Source organism: Oryzias latipes, chromosome 12 (genome assembly GCF_053564925.1).
Source record: "Oryzias latipes strain Hd-rR chromosome 12, Olatipes_Hd-rR_3.1".
Lineage (NCBI taxonomy): Eukaryota > Metazoa > Chordata > Actinopteri > Beloniformes > Adrianichthyidae > Oryzias > Oryzias latipes.
The window spans coordinates 24,305,374-24,327,674 of record NC_136248.1 but is presented as its reverse complement, the minus strand read 5'-3'; the positions used below and the strand labels follow the sequence as shown (position 1 = coordinate 24,327,674).

General features: G+C 37.4%; 2 protein-coding genes and 1 non-coding gene across 5 annotated transcripts; 2 read left to right on the top strand and 1 right to left on the bottom strand.

The window, feature by feature from the left end:
- Positions 1-686: 686 nt before the first annotated feature.
- st8sia5 (ST8 alpha-N-acetyl-neuraminide alpha-2,8-sialyltransferase 5) lies at positions 687-13,723 on the bottom strand. Of its 3 annotated transcripts, XM_020707380.3 has the most exons (9): positions 12,854-13,723; positions 9,141-9,248; positions 8,723-8,818; positions 6,526-6,618; positions 4,541-4,627; positions 4,241-4,385; positions 3,550-3,662; positions 2,696-2,788; positions 687-2,595 (listed from the first exon to the last, which is right to left on the bottom strand). In XM_020707380.3, the coding sequence occupies exons 1-9, from the start codon at positions 13,003-13,005 to the stop codon at positions 2,133-2,135; spliced, it is 1,350 nt and encodes a 449-aa protein (XP_020563039.1). In that variant the 5' UTR covers positions 13,006-13,723; the 3' UTR covers positions 687-2,132.
- Positions 13,724-17,099: 3,376 nt separating this feature from the next.
- rpl37 (ribosomal protein L37) lies at positions 17,100-19,888 on the top strand. The gene is made up of 4 exons (XM_004074566.5): positions 17,100-17,177; positions 17,993-18,128; positions 18,687-18,771; positions 19,778-19,888. Exons 1-4 carry the CDS (start codon positions 17,175-17,177, stop codon positions 19,845-19,847), a joined length of 294 nt encoding a protein of 97 aa, XP_004074614.1. The 5' UTR covers positions 17,100-17,174; the 3' UTR covers positions 19,848-19,888.
- On the top strand, positions 19,592-19,671 carry LOC111948396 (small nucleolar RNA SNORD72). The gene has a single exon (XR_002874388.1). It is a non-coding gene; the product is annotated as a small nucleolar RNA SNORD72 (small nucleolar RNA).
- Positions 19,889-22,301: the final 2,413 nt, after the last annotated feature.

The window sequence follows — 22,301 nt, the reverse complement described above, 5'->3', positions numbered from 1 at the left end:
AAGCAAGTTTAAACTTTAAGTTTGGAAAAATGCACACAAAGGCTTCCCATGTTTTTAGCTGGAATTCCAACCCAAACATGCCAAACCAGAAGCTGCACAATCAAATATAGCTTTGATTAGCAATAAACAAAAAATAGTTGTTGTCTTTTTTATTTTATAGTCCATGTGATTTGTGATTTGTTTTATATCTTGTGAACCTGAAATCCTTTTTTTTAATTCTCTGTCTAAAGTCAGAGGTTTTAAACAGCAACCAAATTTTAAAATTATATTTCAGATATGAATGCCTATTAGAAATAACTGTTTTATTTTTGTTTGTTTCAGATTTGTGTAAAACTGTGGGCATAAACAGGGCTTTTGTTGGTTTTTCTTTTGGTTTTTCGCTGGATCCACTCATCAATGCATAGATCAATTTTGGTCAATAAATCTCTTCCAACAGTAGATGTCTTGAGTTGAGAACTTCTAAAATGTGTAGCAAAAGAAAAAAAGCAATTAGTTAAAAAATAAAAGACACACAATAACATGCAAAGTTTTGCATACAAACTTTTATAAACACAATTGAAAAGGAAAATAGCAGTGTGTTTTTCTATTTAAGTGATTTCATGATCAACAAAATCCCTGGATTTATTTTTTTCGTCGTTGCAAACTAACACTTCCTCCCACACGAGCTGAAACACACAACAAAACCATTAAATGAGAAAATCCAAAAGAAGTTTATTAACAAACACAGCATCAATAAAAAGAAAGTTCAAGGGTCAGTAAAGAACCTTCCAGTTTGCAGACTGACGCTCTTCTTTTCCAGTTTTGTTTGGGTTTTAACGCCAGAGCCATGTCGTTGTGAAGTCATGATGTGTTGGTGCTAATGTGTGTCATGTATCTGCACACAGTGTGTAACATAAAGTATTCCTATTTAGCAAAGCAGCACTCATCTACAAAGAGGATTGTGAAGAAAATTGTGCAGAGGACTGGCAAAAAAGGGGGAATTTCACAAGTTCTTTAAATCATTTACAGCATACAAAAAGAGTAGAAATCGGAAATCTTTTCAAATAACTTATACATTTAGTGCAAACGGAAAGTTTACAGTTCAAAGTAAAGGTGACAGGATTTACAAAAGACTTGCAGTAGTTGTGAGTGATGCAGCAATCCTGGAAGGTCAGTCAACTGGGACAACAAACCAGTTTCTTATTCCTTAACTTCTGTAAATGCGTCGCTACAAGCTTAAATGTAAACATATTTCAGTGATATCTGAAGCAGGCACAGACAAGCCAAGTAGTAAGCAAAGTCATGCAGAGCATTACAAATGGAGCTCACAGGGGACAACTCTAATATGAGCAGAGAAGGGCGCTTCCAAATCTTCACAAAATTCTAATTCATGGACCATCTTGACCAACTAGTTTGATCCTGTTTGAAGAGAAGCAAAATTGTTTCGTAGCACATCGTAGAGAGGGGTTTAATACCTCATAAGGCAAAATGGCTTAAGACAAAAAATGGACAAGAAGCTGGGTCCCTGTGTTGCTTCACTTATTGGATGGCCTTAAACGTCCACTTTTGGTTGGATTTCTTACTTGGCTTCCATCAAAAACAATGACAAACCAAGGCAGGAACAACTATTTAATCATACAGTTTCTTCTTTTTTGTTGTTTTTACACAAACCGGATGAGAAAAGGTTTGAAAATAAGCCATTTCTGAGGTGTTTTAAAGTGGTCACCCTGTCATCTTGGTGAATTAGGAAAGAGTTTACGAAAGTAGACAAGTAGTTGTTGCAACTGTACATTGTGTATATTAGCTGAGTTTCAAGGTTCAGGCTTTGTTTCACACAAAACACGGAAAGCTGCCACACCGACAGAGTGTCCAAGAATAAGGGAGGAGGGTTGTGCGGTTGTGCATAAACGTCCAAGTAGAAAAACAACACTTCTGTACAGCAGAGCCACTGGATAACCTCACAGGAACGTCACTATGAAGAACACTTTCCACAATGAAACTATAGCATCCAATGGCTGGAGAGTCAGCGATAACCGTAGGCTTATGACAGTGATAAAGACAAGAGAAATATCTCAGGGTGCACCCCAAAAGATAACTCTAAAATCCTTTACTGCAGTAAGATAAAACATGTTTGATAAAAAATAAATGAGGGATCACATGCACTGATCTGTGTGCACGTTGATAATTCCACGTGTGTGCATGTGAATGAAGTTAAAGATTTCATGGGGCATAGCATGAAACCCGGGACGTGGCTTGACGTTGTCATAGTAGTGGTGAGTGATATAGACACCAGAGGGATTCATGGGAAATGCCCAGAAACCGTAGAGGTGGACCTCCTCGCAGATCTCCAGAGCAGCCGTCACCAGCATCAGACCACTGCTGAGCCGCTTTGCCCGGACGCCTTGCACCGCCCAGAACCGCTGCACGTTGAGCAGGTATTGTGGGTGAAAGAAGAACACGCTTCTCTGGGAGTCAAAGTCATCCAACATGTACTTGACTCGGAAAGACACGTCAGTGTTACGAGTGTTGTAGAAGGCAGGCAGCACCACGGAGGAGTTCTCGTAATTCTGCAGGACGTCATAAAACGGCCGGCGCCACTTCTCCAGCTTCTGAAATCTGCAGTCAAACATACAAGAAAAACAAGAGAAAGAGGAAAATGAGGAGGAAGCACACAAGACAGATTTGGCTCCTCCTTCAGGGCCCACAGTCACAGTACCTCTCAGTAATAATGCTTGGATTTATCGTCACCAGATCTGTTTTACTGCCGACATCGGTTGAGTATTTCTCTTTTATGGGGGGTATATTGCATCTGCAAAAAAAAGAAAAATGTGAACATACAAAGTTCTATTCATTTTGTTCAAAACTTCTACATTTATTTTCTACTAATGCTTTTTTTGTCTATGCAAGCAATAATTATTAGACAGAGGTGGTAGAAGTGCTACTTAAAGAAGCACTCCGATCATTTTTTAAAATATTTTTTAAGCGTTCCCAGTGGATGAATAATTATGTTTATCCTGTTTTTAGCCCAAATCTAAAAGCCTGTGTTGTTTTTTAGGACAAAGTTTCTTTTGAGCGGCAGTAGTTCATTAGAAATTTCCTCTGAGTTGTTGGTGTGGCCCCTTTTCCCATCACCCATTTGTTAATGTGCTCTCCTGCTAGCTTACAGCCCCTCACACTCCCACGCTAATATTAGTGCAACAAAAATGGCGAGCAACATTAGAGCTATCCAGACGTAAAGTATTGAGTCAGATGCCAGCTCAGACGTGGAAAAACAGACGATAATGGATCTATTTAGACCAATAGATCCATTAAATGTTGATGTATCCACAACAATTTAAATAAATATTACTCAGATATCCCATTTTTAGCTTAAATTTTTCTTAAAATCTGTCTTCCATCATAAGAAAAATGACACAAAAATATGTTAAAAACACAACTTTTATCAGAGTGGGTCTTCAGATATTAGATATTGCTCCAGATTTTCACATACATGTTAACATAAAGAAAGCAAACCGATGGTCACACTACAGATGTTTGTAAATATGGACACAACAAACCAATCCTTCATACCTGAAAACAAAATCGGCTGAGTCAATTTCCTTTCCACATTTGCTGTTTTTGATAATGCCGCCGTTTCCAATGACTGCACATTTCTTGAACTGTGACTTTGAATATGGCATGTCCTGGAGGAAACAGAAGGACGGGTCATTTAGACCAGTGTTTTTCAACCAGTGTGCCGCGGCACACTAGTGTGCCGTGGGAGATGGCAGAATCCGTTATCAGACTGTGGAACAAGTGAACAAAACAATGAAGCTCAGAGACGCGAGTCTTTCTGCCCTTTTTCTGCCGTATTCACACTACATCTCCCATGATGCATTGGCTTAAAGGGACAGCGCATACTGAGTCGACCTTGTGAAACGTCTTGAAACCACAACAAACAAACAGTTTCTAAATTTTCTAATTTAACTTTTATTTCATCTCTTAGAAAAAACAGCCGCCACTTCCTGCTTTTTCTGCCACAATTATCACAAAAATCCACGTGAGATTGCGGCGGGGGGGGGGGGGGGGGGGGCTGTCGATCAATACAGACCATGAATTTCTGCTTTTTTGTTTTTTGGGATGCTGGTGTGCCGCGGGATTTTTGTCAAGGTTAAAGTGTGCCGTGGCTCAAAAAAGGTTGAAAAACACTGATTTAGACCAGTCACAAACTGAACAAAACAAAAGAAAAGAAAAGAACTGAAGCAAGAGGCCATGCACTCACATGTGGAAACATCTTAAAGACCTCATTGGTGATAGGAAGAATACCACTGGTGTCCACCTCGTATCTCAACTTGCTCCCTGCAGGAGTGTTTCTCTTGGTGGTGAACAGAAAGGACGGAGCGTTACAGCAGCGGGACAGAGACATCCTATGGGGAGGCCAGTAAATCACCCAGGTTAACTGAAAAGAACTGTTTTCATTTTCTCATACATTTTACTCTGCTGGCTCGATGTGTATTTGTGAAATTTAAAAGATTTGTAGAACAAACCCAGCTTGACATTTCAATTGTTTGGTGCCACTTACTTAAAGTTGCTGGTCTCCTCCTTGCTCTGCTCCCACTTGCATACCTGCAGGTTTCGCCATCTTTCAAACAGATCTGAAGTCTTCACCCTGATTGTGAGAAGAGAAACGTGTGGAGTGAGGAAAGCTGCATTTTCCAGCAAGATTCTCTTAAAAAATATAAAGTTCAAGAGGAATGATTTTGAAAAACATAAACTTGGAAGGTATGCTTTTTCAGTCTGCAGTGGCGATAGGCTATTGTTTTTAGATGTGGATGATTTGAACTCAAGTTCTTTATAAAGCATGTCTGTCTCTAAATTGACATTTTCTCAGAAAAAAAAACTGCAACCAAATTAGCTCCAGGATGGAGGATTGTGTTGCTATTTCACTCTTTGGCAGAATGAGAGCTGCCGTTCTCTGCATGAACTAAAGTGGCTTAAGGCCACTCAAAAATCCATCTGACCAGAAAGCCTGACAGCCCTTACAGAAAAGGTCGGTGGATAATGTTCTTCTTCATCCTCGTGAAGAAGCACTGTTCAGGCAGCTGTTACCCCATCTGACTCAACAGGAAGCACATTGTGTTGTACCAAGAATATTCTGTATCCCGTTTCACATGTTTTTTTTTCTAAAAAAAAACAAAAAAAAAACTAGACATTCAAAAAGTTTGTCATTTACTGTAGGCATATTTATTTTATCAAGAGTTATTTCAAGCACTGATTGCTACAATAAATATTTTAAATGCATAATTGTTATAGTCATAAACATTTCATTTTTTTCTTTTCTAGTCTTTTATTTTAACCTTGAGTCAAGGTTTTTCAGTTTGATGCATTTGTTCCCTTAACAGTTATCTGATCCTGGTTTTTCATCTGCAGAAACACCAGTTTCTTCTTGAAAAAGTGGTTAAAAACATTTATGCATGCAAGTTTTATCTTGTAAACCACAGAAAAAATCTTATGCCTCTGAGATCCCAGTTCAATGATTTTTATCACCATTGAAAACTTTCATTTTTGTTAATCCTCTTAATATTCTACTGCCTCAAATTCCTGGGGGGAAAAAACAACTAAGTAAAGACATTGGCAATTCAGAATCAGATTCTCAGATTTTTTTATTGTTGTTATGCAGTGCAAAACGAAATTATTTTCCAGCAGCTTTTTCAATAAATACCTTTACAAGTAAGAAAGACTGTACAGTAAAATAGGAATGATTATTGCACAAAAATTTAAATGAATATTTCTAACACATTATTCTCTTTCTTGTTCATTATGTTGAGTGAACAAGGAACTTTATTTTGAAATTTTTCGGGAAAGGTTACATGCAAGAGCAAAATAACTGTGATTGAATATTCAGTTATTAGGCACTCATCATCAGCGTGGACATATAATTTATGCTAACAGACGTTTTGTATTAACTCTCAAAATAAATCTCTAATGTCTACACATCTTTACGCAATCAATATGACTTTTTGAAACCACACTAAAGCCAGGATTTATGTTGGAAGTATGGATTCATGTAAGTTGAGTCTTACAGAGGAAGAACGAAAATACAAATTCTGCCTAATGGGGCCTGCTTCATTGTAAAAATCTGCACACTTTATTTTTTTAGCCTTGATTTCAGCCATTACCCTGTTTTTGTTGATAATAATCTTCATTTTACTCCTTGTTTGTGATCAGATGTTTTTCCCAATTGTGGTTTTACAATTTTAAAGTAGCAATAAGACAAAGATGGAAATATCACATGTATTACTAGCCTGTTAATGTTCAAAAAACAACTGACAATATTGCTGCAATAATTGTTTGAGGGGCAAATTAGGTTAATCATGAAAATGTGTTTTGTGAGATAACCTTACTGTTCTTATTTCCATGCATGTAAACACACACAAAAATTACTTAAAATTTCACAAAATACTTTTAAATTGAACACATTTCAATTACTTTTTCATTGCAAGAATCATAACAAATCTTTTGTGCTGACTCAAAATGTCCATGATGATGTCATGAATGATCACTCACATTGTCAGCACTTTAACATCCATAATCTCTTGTCTGAGTTCCCTGCATGTAGTTGAGTTGAATTCAAGTGATCGATCATAGGTTTCCAGGTACCTAAAGAAATCACCAAAAACCATCATTCTTTTCCTATTGCAGCTAACAGACAAAAATACAAATTTGACTACAAACTTTGCCAATAATCTGCAAAAACTACACAATGAAATAATGAAACAAGTCACTTAACTGGCGAATGTATGTTTGATTTTGCCTTTATGAAATTTTGTACAAAAGTACAGCATTGTGAGATGACAAAAGACAGAAGTGATGCAACTGATTGCTGAAGTAACAAACGGGAGAGGAGCGTACAGTTTTCTGGACACTTGCACTAGATTCTATGACATCTTAGTCTAAACCAAAGAGATCAACTAAATGAAGAAAAGTTTTCTCATATTTGTCATTATTTAACAGATTATGAAAACAATTGTCATGATTGTTTATTTAGGAAACTAACAAAAAATACTTTTAAGGTAAAAGAAATAGATTTAGTTTATTCAGGTTTGAAAAATAAATGTAAAAAATGAGTTTTTGCATTAACCTATACACTAGACTTTCATGTAATTTTAACGTCATCTATGTCTAGATTTTTTAAATGAACAAGTGATTTTACAATCAAATGAAATAAGCCTTATAATAACAATTTGTAGGCTCAAGGATAAGTGAAAAGGTTTTTTTTTGCTGTGTTAATAATCTGTCATCAATCTGCGTTGATGATTCGTTGCATGCAGTTGTGTTAAACCTGTTTTTTTTGGCTAAAGTTGTTTTATTTCTTCAAAAGAAAGGATATTAGGTTGGTCAACATTAATCAACTTAAATTCTTTTGATTGGAATGTTATCAATTTTGCTTCTAGATGTTTTATTCTTTAATTTTGTTGTCATTTTTTATTTTCTGGTTTAGCTTAAAGGCCAGAAGGATTTGTGCTACAGGCTTTTGTCTTTTTCTGCTTGCATTCTTCTATTTGCCTGATCATGATTAAAAATAACTTTAACTGTGATGTTGTTTTTTTATATTAGTGTATCATTGATATTATAGTTTATTAAATTTAGCATCAGTATTTTTTTTGGTTTGAGCCCTCCACAGCTCATTTTCTATTTTGCTGTCTGTCATGAGTAAAGCTTGTGAGACTTGGCAGCAGACAATATTTGTTAGTTGTTGAATAAAAGACGTTTTTATTGTCTTTTTCGACATATTTACTCATATTTGGCATTTGAAAGGTGAGTAAAAAGTCAAAGATGAGCTGACCTGTGAAAGAAAATGAGGTGAGAGTTTTCCAAATAAAAGGAAAAAGATGAATGGAACTAGCGTCACAATGCAAAGTTGCATCAAATGAACGAGATGCTGGGATGGGATGGTTCAAATAAAGAAGGTGAAACTGGTTGTCTACATCCACCTGATGATGCAGTGTATTTCTGAGGTTATACTGACAGGACCGCGGGTACGAAATCTGAAACTTCGCTTTGGAGTTTTTCATTCTGGTTTTAGCTAAGATGATGAAACCTTTGCAAGTGTTCTAAAAGCAAGAAAATAAAATAATTCACTTTGTGAGATGAATTCCATCTCTTATGGCTTTTTTTGGGTTGGATGTGCAATGCTGGTGAAAATAACCCCAATCCAGCATTTGACCACAGATGCAGATATCTGTTACTCAGTGGCATGAAGACATTTTTAGGAAGGGAAGAAATGGGGAAATAAATCATGTTCCTGTTTGTTTGTAACAGGGGAACAAGGTGGAGGAGGAGGGAACAAATCCAGATTGTATGGAGAGAATCAATGTAGATGTGAGAAGGGGAGATAGCAGGAGCAGAGAGGACGTGTCAACATGTACATGGCATACACACAGAGCTGTGCAGAAGACATGAGACACAGGTTGAGGAGGACAAGGAGTTTTAAGATGGGTGCTGGATGGGACATTGAGGTACAAGGAGAAGCCAGTACATCAACAGGAGGCCGTGGTTCAACCAGCTTCTGAAGGAGGGGGGTGGGGTTTGGGGTTCTGGACGTGGTGGAGAGGATCAGACAACATGCAGAGCAAATCAGAAGTGCAGCAACCGCACCACCTAAAAATCATGACTTGATTCCTTTCAGACTAATGATGAAAAGAAAGAGGCATTCTGGGGGGGGTTGGTGAAAATTACTAAAAGTGCCTTCAAACCCGCCTACCTTTGAGAGCGTTTTTTTTTCTTCTTAATCTCAGCTAGGCAGGGTTTGACTATTACGGAGACCTGTGAATGTGGCTGAAATGTCTGACGGAAACATCTGTCAACATGCAGACAAGTTAAGTTAGAGTTAAATGTGTGATGTTATCCTGTCGCACCAGCACTCCTGCTAACTTCCTGCACCTGCAGATTTCAAAAGAAGTACAGAAGAAAAACGTAAATGTCCTGCTGCTTGTCTTCTCTCAACTGAGATTCACAGGCGTAAACCAGCCCACTCATGCTGGGCTGGGTTGTCACTCGAAAAGATTTGAAATCCATCTTCTCTTCTTCTCTCCCACACACACACACACACAAAGAGGCACACACAGACATGCACACACTGTCTTTTCTCAGAGATGAAGTCAGTCAGGCTGTGAAGGTACCTTTTCCTTCCATATCTGGCAGGCCTCAGAGATCCGCCATCGGAGAAACTAACGGGGCCGGTCCAATTTCCTGCCTCGTCCCCTTTGAGTCGGCTAAACTGTTGCGAACTAGTAAGAAAATCAGTCAGTTTATTTGGGATTTGTTGCTTTATTCGTCACATACATGAGAAAAAGTCCCTTATGTTCAGTCATGAATCATAAATTTCATGCACACACACTTGCACTTGCACATTAGGGGAACAATCGTCTTCCAAATCTGACCCCGGTTTAAAGGATTTCCACCATCAAAAGAATGATCCAGGCAGTCGCGCTTTGCAGTTTTGGCTCAGAGGAGCATAAGACATGAAGGGGAAACTATTAAAGTCACTGTAATTTAAGGGAGGAACTCTAATTGGTGCCAGTTTGCAGCAAGAGCCAACATATTGGCCAGAAATAAAGCAGCCGTCATGAAACTGCCAATTTGGAACATTTTGAAGCCACTGCCTGAGCCAAACATCGTTTAGCCTGCAGCTGATAAAACATTGAGTCCTTCACGACAAGATTATTTCAGTTGCAGGGTGTATTTAATGTCAGTTAATCAACCCTAACAGTTCATTTATTCAAAAATGGATGCATGCGCAGCCTGAATCATTCAGCTAGTTTGGGTTTTTGGGTTTTACAACAGATTTATCATCAGATTTACTTGTTGATTTCCCAGGCCTGTTAAAATATTCATGTTCTGCTTATCTGAAGTTGGCTGTATGATAAAACTTCCTCCGTAATCAGGCTGATATTCATGCAGGTATTCATATGTGAGTCATTCCAGTAAAAGCTCTGTAGGTGCATTGCTCATTTCACCAGGGAAGAGTGACACCAAAAGAGCCCCTCTGGCTGCACTTAGAGAGTGAACATTTATCACAGAGGACTTGTGTCAATACCCATCTGCAGGCGCATTAACTTCTCTGAGTGCCTCTTCAGCATCTCCACAACACCCTGCAAGCATTGGTAGAGAGGAATTCTATGAAACCAAAAAGATATTGGGAGATACAGGGATGTGTGCCTCGAACACACATTAAAGGTTTGTCTCACCGAAACCATTTAGTCACCACAACCTAATGTAGACACTGTTCATCATCACAGGTCTACTGAAGGCTTACTTTACGCATTTATCACCTATGCTTGCTTTATCCAAAGGTCACGGGAGGTGGGGGGGGGGCAGTCTGTCCCCTCCCAGCAAGACCATTAGTTCCTGCAGACTCAATTAAGAGAGGGACTCAATAAGTAATCCCAGCATTAAGACAAATACGTCTATCTACATCTATCTATCTATCTATCTATCTATCTATCTATCTATCTATCTATCTATCTATCTATCTATCTATCTATCTATCTATCTATCTATCTATCTATCTATCTATCTATCTATCTATCTATCTATCTATCTATCTATCTATCTATCTATCTACATCTATCTATCTATCTATCTATCTATCTATCTATCTATCTATCTATCTATCTATCTATCTATGTATCTATCTATCTATCTATCAATCTATCTATCTATCTATCTATCTATCTATCTATCTATCTATCTATCTATCTATCTATCTATCTATCTATCTATCTATCTATTTATCTATCTATCTATCTATCTATCTATCTATCTATCTATCTATCTATCTATCTATCTATCTATCTATCTATCTATCTATCTATCTATCTATCTATCTATCTATCTAGGCACTTCGGAGTATTGACCCAGAAGAAATAAAATTGAATTAAAAAAAAAAACACTGAACTCTTGAGCGTAATCTCAGTTTTTCACATAAACATCCCTGAAGCCCCGTAGTTTGCTGTTGTCCTCATATCCTGCAGCTAAAAAAAACACTAAAACACAACAATCAAACCCAGAGAGCTGCTCAGAGTCAAATCAAGCTCCCTCACATCAGGAAGAGACACATCTTTAGCAGATTTTTGAATAACTTTGTAGATCAAGAAGCTGTTTGACATGTTTTACCAAACCTGGGACCTGAACTTTACATCTATGTTGCACATTTACTTTAATAAAAATCTGAAAAAACAGACATACTCTTATTTGAACAACCAGTCACTTTCTGATGCATTTTTGAGGGTTTCATTTCTAAAGGACGGAAAGTAAAAATTCCCTTGTTTCAAGAATAATTATCATCATTTTGTCTTGCAAGAAATATAATCTTTTTAAGAAAACTTTACAGCAAAATAATCTTAGTTTAAGAAAATGTGTTTTAGTGACTACAATTTTTCTTTTAAAAAAAGAATTATTGGTGGAAACTGTTTTTCATAACCCATTGGCAGATTTGTTATTGCTTATTAAAGAATTTTTTCAAGTGATAAAATGTTTTTACTTGTTTCTAGAGGGGGTGTTTTTGCTGTGCACCTGCTCCATAATCTGTTCACAATGCAAAGTGATAGTGTTGGAGCTCAGTGGGATGAATAAAAAATATGTACCCAATTTTGGGGGGATTTAAATTTGATGTAAAGGTGATCCTCAAACACTTTCAGGTCATTTGTCTTTTTCATTTTCCTGCAATAATGTAAACATGGGTGTGGTCTGGCCCTATTAGTCACTTTAAACTGAGATTTAAGGCACCTGCTGTTTGTCCCCCCTCTTCTTGTTTCCACACACTCGCATGCAAACATATGCCATCACTCCCTTCCTGTCTCTCCCTGTTTCCTCCCTCTGTGCAGACAATATAGCAAAATGGCCGCTCTATAGGGCCCACTGGCTCCCGTTGAGTAGCTCATTTCCCACCGCTTCTCCGAGACTGAGGGGAGCTTGAGGAAACTGGGCCAAAGGCAGAGAGAGGTGTGTCGGGTCCCGGATTCATGCGAATCTCAGCGTGAGTCTGGATGCCATGAATCCAGTTTCATCAGACCAGCCCTGCAGAATAGCAGGGATGTGGGAGGACGGCGGTGAGGAACTCTTAGATTGTAGCACATGTATGTTTGCCATGAAGTAAGCATACATGTGCAGTTTCTTTTGTAAGTATTTGGACGTGAGGGATAGATTTAGACTCTTTTGTCTTGTTTTGCAGTGATTTGGGGGGGTTTGTCATATGTTCAAGCCACCTAAAGCAAAGAACCCTGCCTCTCAGCATCTGCTCCTCTCATTGAATCTGATCCAGAGCACATTTAAAAGCTGAGCTCATGCAGAGAGACAGTTGCAGGGCTTTTCATAAAACATGGCTCTGCGGCCGGAGATAAATTATTTTAAAAATGCCGGACCCAAAAGAAATACACATCATCTTGAGCATGTTGCTATCTGCAATCATCATGGGCTCCAGTAGCATTCATTGTGACAACCTGATGCCTCTGTAAGATGTAGGCTTTGACCAGTTAAGAAAGCTGAAAAAGAAAAAGAATAAATAAAGATCTTTGAGAAAACAAAGGGAAGTCATTACCATACTCAGCAGGAGCTGTGTATGGTATGAACCACGAAGCTTAGTTTTCAGAAAAGACCAAAAAAAAAAAGAGGAAAAATTAATCCAATATGGAATCAGCTTATATGCCGCTGGGAAAAAAAGATGGATGGTTAATTGTTGTTGCTCATTTCAGTCTCTCTTTTTTTAGACAGTAGTAGGGCACTACGCCCATTTAAGATGAGCATTTTCTGGCTATAAAAGCATGAATATTGATGAATGTTATCCTCACATGATCAAAGGCCTCCTGATCAATAGGATACAATCAGGTCTTACCTCTTGATGTAGTTCTTTCCATAGAGGATCTGCTGCAAAAGGGTGACAAGTCCAAATGCGCAAATAAACATGAAACATAAAGATCTGCTGCCAAGTATGTCTTTACCCGACGACGGGTCTGAGTATCCCATTCTTCTGCGCATCCAGGGCATCTGACGGCGACACCCTCTGAGGTGTCTCTCTGCGCTGCATTCAGGACCAGGATCTCAGGTGCCTCAGAGCCGCTGAGCTGGGCATTCTGCTTCTTCCTGGGTTACTTTGTGGCTCTCTCAGCGCGTAAACGGTATTTGTGGTTGGATGGTGCGCATCGCAATTTAGCTCCAGCTGGGATCAATTTTTAGAAAGCGTCGCCTGTTTTTCCGCGCAGAGATGTATTTTTGGGGCAGGATAAAAAATATATAAAAAAAAAAAAAAACGGTCCTTGATGCGCGCGTTGCAGCCGCTCGATGAAAGATGGTGCAAATCAGCGCGCCGACATGCTTCGAGGCGATAACAAATCCCTCAATGTTAGATCAGACACAGATGGGGGGGAAAACTGGATGGATTGGATAAACACGAAGCCCGTAACGCCTCATCCACAATCTGAGCAAAAGTGACGTGACTGAGATGAAAAAGGAGGAGGATGCGCCTTTTTTCAGTCACGGCAGCCGGGGGCGCGCCGCATTCTCCTCCCGCGCTCCTTACTCAGCCAAAACCCAAGGTCACGCTCTGCTGTTCAAGGATCCACATCACCGGAGGACAGCCGCCGCTCGTGCGTTTGTTTGCGCCCTTTGTTTGTCGCTGGTTCCCGTTTGCGTGCTGACAGAAGGAGTTAAAACCTTCACTGCGCCCATTATGCAGTGACTTCTATACGACAAAGCAATCTGGTCTATTTATGGCACCCATGGGGGATGATTTATTACAGAAACACGTGCTCTTTCTTTGGAGGGGGGCGAGAATCGTGTGTATGTGTTTAGATTAATGAATTGACAAATCTTTTTAACATAAATCTGGCTCAGAATACCAAATGTCCCTTAAACCCTGTGCATGAACAATCAAAGCCTGATAATTGGATTTATCAGATTACCAAGTAGTCATGTGTGTGATCTGTCATCCTTTACAAGAAGTTCTTTCATTTTAAGAAATCAGATTATTAACTACTCCTATACCTTTCCTCATAATTCTAAGTTCCTCAATATGTATTTTTAAATCAAAACAATAATAATAATAATAATAATATTATTATTATTATTATTAATAATAATAATAATAATAATAATAATAATAATAATAATGCAACTATGGTATAGGTTTTTAAAAAATAGAAATGTATCAGAGAAACTTTGGAGTCACATAAATAAAGTGAATGAAAAACCAGCATGTAGATTTAAAAAACAGATATTTAAAAACTGCTGAAGCTATATTTACGTGGGGACAAGGCTTGGAGCTTATTGGCTACATGATTCCCAAAGAGTTCTGTTTTCAAATTTTCAATTTTCCTTTTTTTTTTTTACATTGTTTTTCGAAATTTACCATCTGGCTTTTTATTCACTTTCAAGCAAACTTGAAAATGTACTGCATCAATTGACAATGTTGTTATTGCAATAATAATCTGATTGTTTCCCATCATCAGATTTGCTATGTACACAGGCTTGTGTGAAATTTGTTTGTGTTGCACCTTTGGCTGCAAAACCAAATTTTGAATCAAACACAATGGAAGTCAAACTATCAAATATGTTTAATGTTTGTTTGGTGTTAAAAAAAAATCTAATTTGTTTTCTGAAAAAAACTGAAAATGTTTGTTTTGTTAAAATGGACAGAAAGTTACATTATAATCTCAGTAGCCATTCAACCAGCACAACATGAAAAGAAGTTCCCTTGTTTGGTGTTTGAAGTTTAAATGGTCACTAATCCGCAGGTTTCCTCTTAGTTTTAGAACAATGCAGAGGAAACAGTTTCAAGATCTGAAAAAGCCTGCACATCTTCACAAGTTTTAAAGTCCTTGTGTCAGAAGTCAGAACTCTGTCTCCCCCTCTGGTCACCGGTGGGAGCTGTCCCCAGAGTTCTTGCCATACTACAACTCCCAGCAATCCAAGCGCACACTTCCTGGATGCCGCACACCTGACTCTCTCTCATTCATCAACCAGATCAACCACCAAGTATTGTTTGTGCCACTCTGCCTTCTTTAACAACCTTTGTATTTGGATTTGATCTTCTGTCTCCTGACCCTGTTTCTGACTCTGTTGGCCTGCCACCTGGCCCAACTCTCGCCTGGATTTTTACTACCCCGTCTCTCCTCTGATGATCTCATGCATGGCTGCTATTGATTCCTGCCTGCATGCCCCTGATTTAGCTTTGTGGACTTTTAGCTGAGCTAATAAACCTCCAGCATTTGGAACCAGCCTCTGCCTGTTCCTGTGACACCTTGATTTGCATGTACGTCCACTGAATCCAGACTGCTGTTTGCCTTCAACTTTTGGTTACAAGGTCTTGTTTCCTATCATCTTTATTTCCCTCCAGTCAGTTAACACTCCCTGTTTTTGTATGACTTTTATTAGATCTGTTTACATACAACTATAATGAGAATGCCATGCACAATGGACCTCAAGCCAAATACATATTACACTAACAGAAAAATGGGTTGTTGTTCATTACAAGCTACATTTAATTTTTTGTTCTTTTCTTTTTGTGCCTGAAGAAATATTTAAAAAAAAGATGCAACAACTCATTTTGGAACAGAGCTAAGCCTCTGCTCTCCATCATCTCAGCAAAATATTACCAAAAACTAACAGCTTCTGGCAAAACTGTGAGATTTTATACAAACAGCTGTGATGCTTTCTCTTTCTCTTGTCACAAATGAAAGAAATTGAATTGTTGTTTTATGGTTGCTCATATATAAGCTTAAAAAACACACACATTTTTAAGAATATCCCATATTTGTGAGATCCAGTACTGTTTGGAAGAACAAGCAAATATCATGCAATACCTCTTCACTATATAATGTCACTAAATTAGGTTTTGTTTGATTGAGGAAATATGAAGGGAAGTGACACACTTGACTACAAAAACATGTACAGTATTTTAAAACTAGAAAGTTAAAAACAATAAAAAATGTAAAACTTCTGCATGGATTTCAACACATACTTTAAAATGTATTTTCATTTTTTTTATGTGTGAAAAACTTCCAGATCATGTTACTATTTCAAATTCTACATCTGGAAATGTTGGATAATCTATTGTTTAAGCTCTTTTTTGTATTTCTGCTGGTAGGTTGACAAGAATTTTGGTATGTAGACACACAGTTAATACATCAACCTAAATAAGAGTTTTGTTTCATGTCTTGCATAAAAAGTGTCAAATTTGAAAACTGCTCCGCTTAGAGATGAACAATACAAAAAGTAACCTCTAGGTGTCAAAAATGTTACAAATATGTAAGAGGTTGACTGCACCAAAAGACTGGAAGACGTTGAACACTTGCAAAGGACTAAGATATGTGTCTTGTCCCCGAAATTGTAGAAGTTTACATCAATAGGTGTTTTATTTCATACAAAGGGCAAGTTTGATGGTTTTGTGGTTGTAATGCTTTTTATAAATATTATACTTTTCATTTATAAAGGTCCAAATGCGTTTTTGTTGTGTCTTTCATATTATAGCACTTAAGTGACTTTACAAGTACGTACAAAAACAATACAAGACCAGTTTAAAGTAGCAATCAACACTTAAGAAATAATTGCGTAGTTGTCCTACAGAGTTAAGACACTTTTGATGCTGTTTCTTTTAGAAACTAGAACAAGTTTTTTAAAGGCAAGTGTCAAATAAACACATGTTAAATAACATATTTGTTACAGAAATATTGAGAAAGTCCTTCTTTTTAGCCATTGCCAGAAATTTCAAATGTATTTTTAAAAGAAATGACAAGCAAAGAATAGTAAATACATTTCTGTGAGTTTCCACTTTTGCTACATTTGTTCATTTTCATCGATGGTTTTGAAACATAAAAGACAAAACAGATTTAAAATGAGCGTAAAAAACTGTTAATTGCTAAAGCCGTTGACCAAAAGAGCAAAAGCATGAGTGAAACAACTCAAAAGCTATTTGAACAAGACAAAATATAATTTGTTTTAAATGTGTTTAAAATTCCCATATTTCAGGGAACTAACCCTTTAGCCAAATTAATTTGATTAGCAGATTTTTATTTATTTATTTTGTCTACTAGCCTTTTTAAACCAATTTATTAAATTTACTTCAGGGGAACATTTTGTGTGTTACACAGGAATCGGAACGGATTTGATGGTGCGCTGCACCTTCTTCCGGTCTCTTTTCCCACGGCCTCTGGAGGAAAATGGTGAGTTGTAATGCTCACACCCAGATATCTTTCACCATCCTACGTCTGCTATGTTTCTAATTCACCATCTGTGTTTATTCTTATCTCAAATTAGCATGGATTCTGTTATGTGACAATATTTTTCATATTTGTCTTAATTTCAACGATCTAGCTCTTGTTTATGTCGCGTTTCGACTACAACTTTGCCCTGACCGTCGACTTAATGTATAAACTGTATCAACGCTGTCACAATTAGTAAGATTTTTCATTTACTTATTTGTCACAATATTATTCATAGCACATAGAAACCACTATAATGTGCTCTAGGATGAAAACGTGAGTTGTAAAAAAAAAATGCTAACTAGCTTAGCCGCTGAGTAACGTGATGTGACTTTTTCTAACGAAGAACTGGATGAATGAAATCTTCAGCATTTTGCGCAATTTCCACGTTCATAAGCCCTAAGTGAGATTTTGTTTTAGTGTGTCTTGCTGTTGTCTTTGCTGCCGTTGGCTAAATAATGTATACCATTTCAACATTGTTGCGTTTCCACCTTTGCATTGACTTAAATGATGCTCTGGGTTTCCTTAGGGTCTACAGGCTTGTTACTTGAAAAGAACGGATAGTAATTATATGAGATGTTCTCTGAAACCCGTTTACTTTTCATTGTTAGGCTTAGGTGATGTTCTAAACACCATATTGAAAAAAAGTGTCGGATTTATAAACCTGCAGTCACCCTGAAAGTTTTGGTAGTGTAGTTGTGATTAGATGTATTATTCTTAATCTGAGGTTGTCCTTGTATTTTTGTTTTAATGCTTAAATAAAAACTTGTCTGCAGACGAAGGGGACATCCTCATTCGGAAAACGCAGGAACAAGACGCACACTCTGTGCCGTCGTTGTGGAGCCAAAGCTTATCACCTGCAGAAATCAACCTGCGGGAAGTGTGGTTATCCTCAGAAGCGCAAGAGAAAGTGTAAGTTTATTTAAAAATATATGCTGGTTCCAAGGAGGCCTTACAGTGGAGTTATAAATAATTCTAAAAGCCTTTTAGGCAACTTGACTTGTTGCCTTGTTTCTTTTGTATCTAGTTTTCTCCAACTAAAAAAAAAGCCACTGTCCCAGCTGAATAGGATTAAGAGTTTCTTGCCATTTGCACATGTAAAATATGTATATATGGAATTTTTGGGCATTTTAGATTGGTGTATTTTGAAGGTATCCAGGTTTTAAGGACATGAAAATGCAGGGTCTTGACCTTTTGCCAGATTCTTTCTCTCCAAATCTGCTTTTTAAATTTAAATACATCACAATTTAATTTTGATTGTTTACATTTTAATGTTGTTTATCGTGGGTTAATAGTTAAGAAACTGTGTTCCAATGTTTTAGATTTAATAGGTGAATCTTGAAACACTGATGTTTGAATGTACGCTCACTTTTTTTATTAACTGTTACTGTCATCCAGACTAACTGCAATATTTATGTTAAATCTGCATCTGATAAACTAGTCTAATTCAGAAGCATATTTGTTTTGCAGACAACTGGAGCGCCAAGGCCAAGAGGAGGAACACCACTGGGACTGGCCGCCTGAGGCACCTGAAGGTCGTCTATCGTAGATTCAGGTGAGGCTGACATGGAAACAAACAAGTAATAAAGCAAAAATCCTAAGGGTGCCAGATTCCCTATTTCTCATTTGTGCTTTTTTTGTATTTACATTTTAATTATTGTGTTTGGGTTTATTTTCAAACCAAAAATATTGGGAATGTCTGTGATTCTTGACCTTTCAGATGTCTTGAACCTGAAGCTAAAAAATACAATATTTTAGAAGCTATTTTCCTTCTTATTGTTGAAATAGACAGTCTTTAAATTAAGAATATAGTATTTTTAAATATGCAGATGTAAATGTACTTAGATATGAATAAAAGATGTGAGTGACATCCAATTAGTCGATGAATATTTTTTGTGAAGTTAATCTAAATGCATAAAGCATCAAGTTTAGGCTCAAGAAATCATTTTCTGACAAAAATAGTAAATTGTTTTCCTTTCTAAGAAAAAAACGTTATATCTAAACGGAATGTAATATAAGCCAAATTCCTCCGTATCTTTTCTGCTGTTTTTTGTCTGTTTTTGTTTATGATTGTGTAATTTTTTTTAGAGAAATGTTTTGGTATTCAGGCAGTTATTGATGTTTTGTTGTGTTTGGAGATCATGTGCACAGATGCATCTGTATAAACGATGTCAGCTGTTTACAAGTTGTTTAATGCCATGACAGCAGTTTTGAAAGAATCGGGTTAGTTTGATTCTGCATTTTGCTGGGAGAAGACACATTCATGTGTAAACTAAAGGCCCGCAGGAGCATGACTGAGTCTAGACAGTTGTATAGATTTGAATCCTTTTTGTGCTAAAGTTCAAGGAAAATTCAAAGCAAAAACAAAAACAAACAGCTCACCAATGATGCCAATTTAAATGTCTGAACCAATGAATTCATCGTGATTCAACTTTTATTTACTCTGAGGTGAGCTGCTTTGACTCATTAGGGTTGACTGTTGTAACCCTTTTGCTGCCAATTTGTTTCTGGTTTTCATTTATTTTGATGCTTGATCATTCTTTTTATGTTGTTTTTTCCAGAAATGGTTTCCGTGAGGGCACCACCCCCAAACCCAGGCGTGCTGCAGTGGCTGCCTCCAGCTCATCCTAAAGGACACGTTTTTGCTTAAATAAAGTCATGTGAAAACAGGAGTTTTAGCTTTTTCTATTGAAACTTCATACAATGATGAGAAAATGAGCCTCTAATGGGATCAATGCCTTCTTGTAATAAATAACTTTATGATCACTTCTGCCTGTTTAACCCGTAAATGCTTAAATGACGCTCCGACATACTGAGAATGACATTTTATGTGGTCAATGTCATTCTGGTGCAGAGAAAAGCAGCTTTTCAGATCGACTTTGCACTAATATCAAACATTAATGTAAAGTGTTGCAGAGCAGCACAACGCCATTCTCTGCCACAGAATCGGCTTATTTGCATCGTAAGCACCAGACTGCTCTTCAGAGTTGATGTTAATTGCGTCTGAACACTTAGATCAGTGATGAAAGTCTTCCGGGAATTCCCGGAAATCCGGGTTTTTGAGCAAACCGAACGTACTTTCCGGGAAATAAAGACCTGATCTCTACGGACAAATTGCTTTCCGGATCAAAAAATGGTCTGAAATCAGCTAATTTTAGCTTTATTTTCTATATTTCTCCGCAGATCGCTTCCTCTATGGTCGTGGCCATCTCTCGTCTTCCCGGCCTAATTGACCAATGACGGGACGTTTTAGTTGCTTTCGGATGCGTCGACGGGTCTGATTGGCTCTGTCTGCACCACGTGGTCAGCGTGACTCGCTTCCCTAGAGACCAAAACTGGCGGACCCACGCTAAACTTTCACAAACATCTGAAGAGTTTGCGATCAAATTTGTGTTAAAATAATGGCAGGCATTGTCATTATTGAGCGTGGTCACGACCTCAGTTGTGAGAAGACGATAAAAAACAAATTGAAGTGGTCTTGGCTGGAAAAAAAAGATTTTTAAGGTAGTGTAGGTCAAATACTTTTTTGTGTAAAATAATCTCAAAACCACATTTTGAAATAATTTCAATTTTAGTTTTGAGTTTCAGTTTTTATTTTGAATACATTTCTCTATCTAATTTATTTGTATTTACTAATTACCATGATTTAGTTCAGTATAGTTGACATTAATTATAAGTATTTGATGGTTTGGACCCACACTCCCTTAAAAAATAATGTTTACAATGTTTAGTTTAGTTTGTATGTTTGTTTTGATATTTCCCAGATTACTTAGTATTGCTGTTAAAGAATTGATGTATTATGTTATAGAATTATAGTTTAAAGCAGATCCCATATTTTGATGTAGTTATAGTTTGAGAAAACAGTGCAAGTGGATGTTGTACATCAGTCATTTCTAAAGCAGAAATAATGTATAAATAACTGAGGTATTTTCATAGAATATCATAGTTACTGGTGTTCTTTTTGCCATTTGGGGCTTTGATGTTACTATATTTTAGCAATTGTATGTTTTGCAGCTTTAAGGAAAAGCGTAGATTGTAGGATTGTGTTACTTTGAGCAATTTTCCAAATTCTTTTTTAGGACCAGCAAGTCCTTAATGGAGAGTCAAACTAGGGGTTTGAATGACAAATCATGATGCTCCAATTAGTCTTAGTTTCTTGATAAAGAAGTGAATAACTAGTTGCCAGAATGCACCAGAATGCATCTAAGACCACGTATTTTTCCAAAATTTCGCTCTGTGCCCGCCATATCGCTCAAAGAAAAGTTCAGGGATTTTTTCCTTGCCTGACTTTCATCACTGTTAGATAAACCTTTGGATGTCAAGGACATTCTTAAGCTGCGTTCGACACAATTCGTGCTGCAAGTTTGCGTGTCCGCCTCTTACGCTGGCGGTGAATTCTTTACTCGCCGCCTGTCCAAAATTGTGTTCTTGAGCCTGACCCTGCGTGTGGGAGGAGCTTCCAGCTAATGTTTTTATCTGGATCGATACATGGAGCGGTGTTGTTTCTCTCATTTACAATGCATGGAAGACACAGGTGGTGTTGAGAGATCAGGTTTGTTTATTCTACATTTTTTCATTGGCGTCGCAATAAATTAAAAAAAATATTACTAAGAGACCAAAAAAATATTACTAAGAGACCATCACCCGTCTGAGCTCGTCTACATGCTGCCTTGATGTGTTACCCACTAGATTTCTAAAGTCTGTCCTGAACAGTGTGTTGCCATCAATTACTCAAATAGTTAACATGTCTCTTCAATATGGAATATTTCCAGAGGCCTTAAAAACTGCAGTCATTAAACCTCTCCTGAAGAAAAGCGGTCTTGATCCCACTGTACTGAATAATTACAGACCTATCTCTAATCTGCCATTTTTAGGAAAAGTCCTTGAAAAAGTTGTCTACCAACAGCTCACTGATTTTCTCTTATTAAACAACTCATTTGATGTTTTCCAGTCAGGTTTTAGACCCCATCATAGCACAGAAACTGCTCTTATCAAGGTAACCAATGACATCCGCCTGAACACTGATGATGGCAAAGTCACTGTCTTAATCCTGCTAGACCTGAGTGCTGCCTTTGATACTGTTGA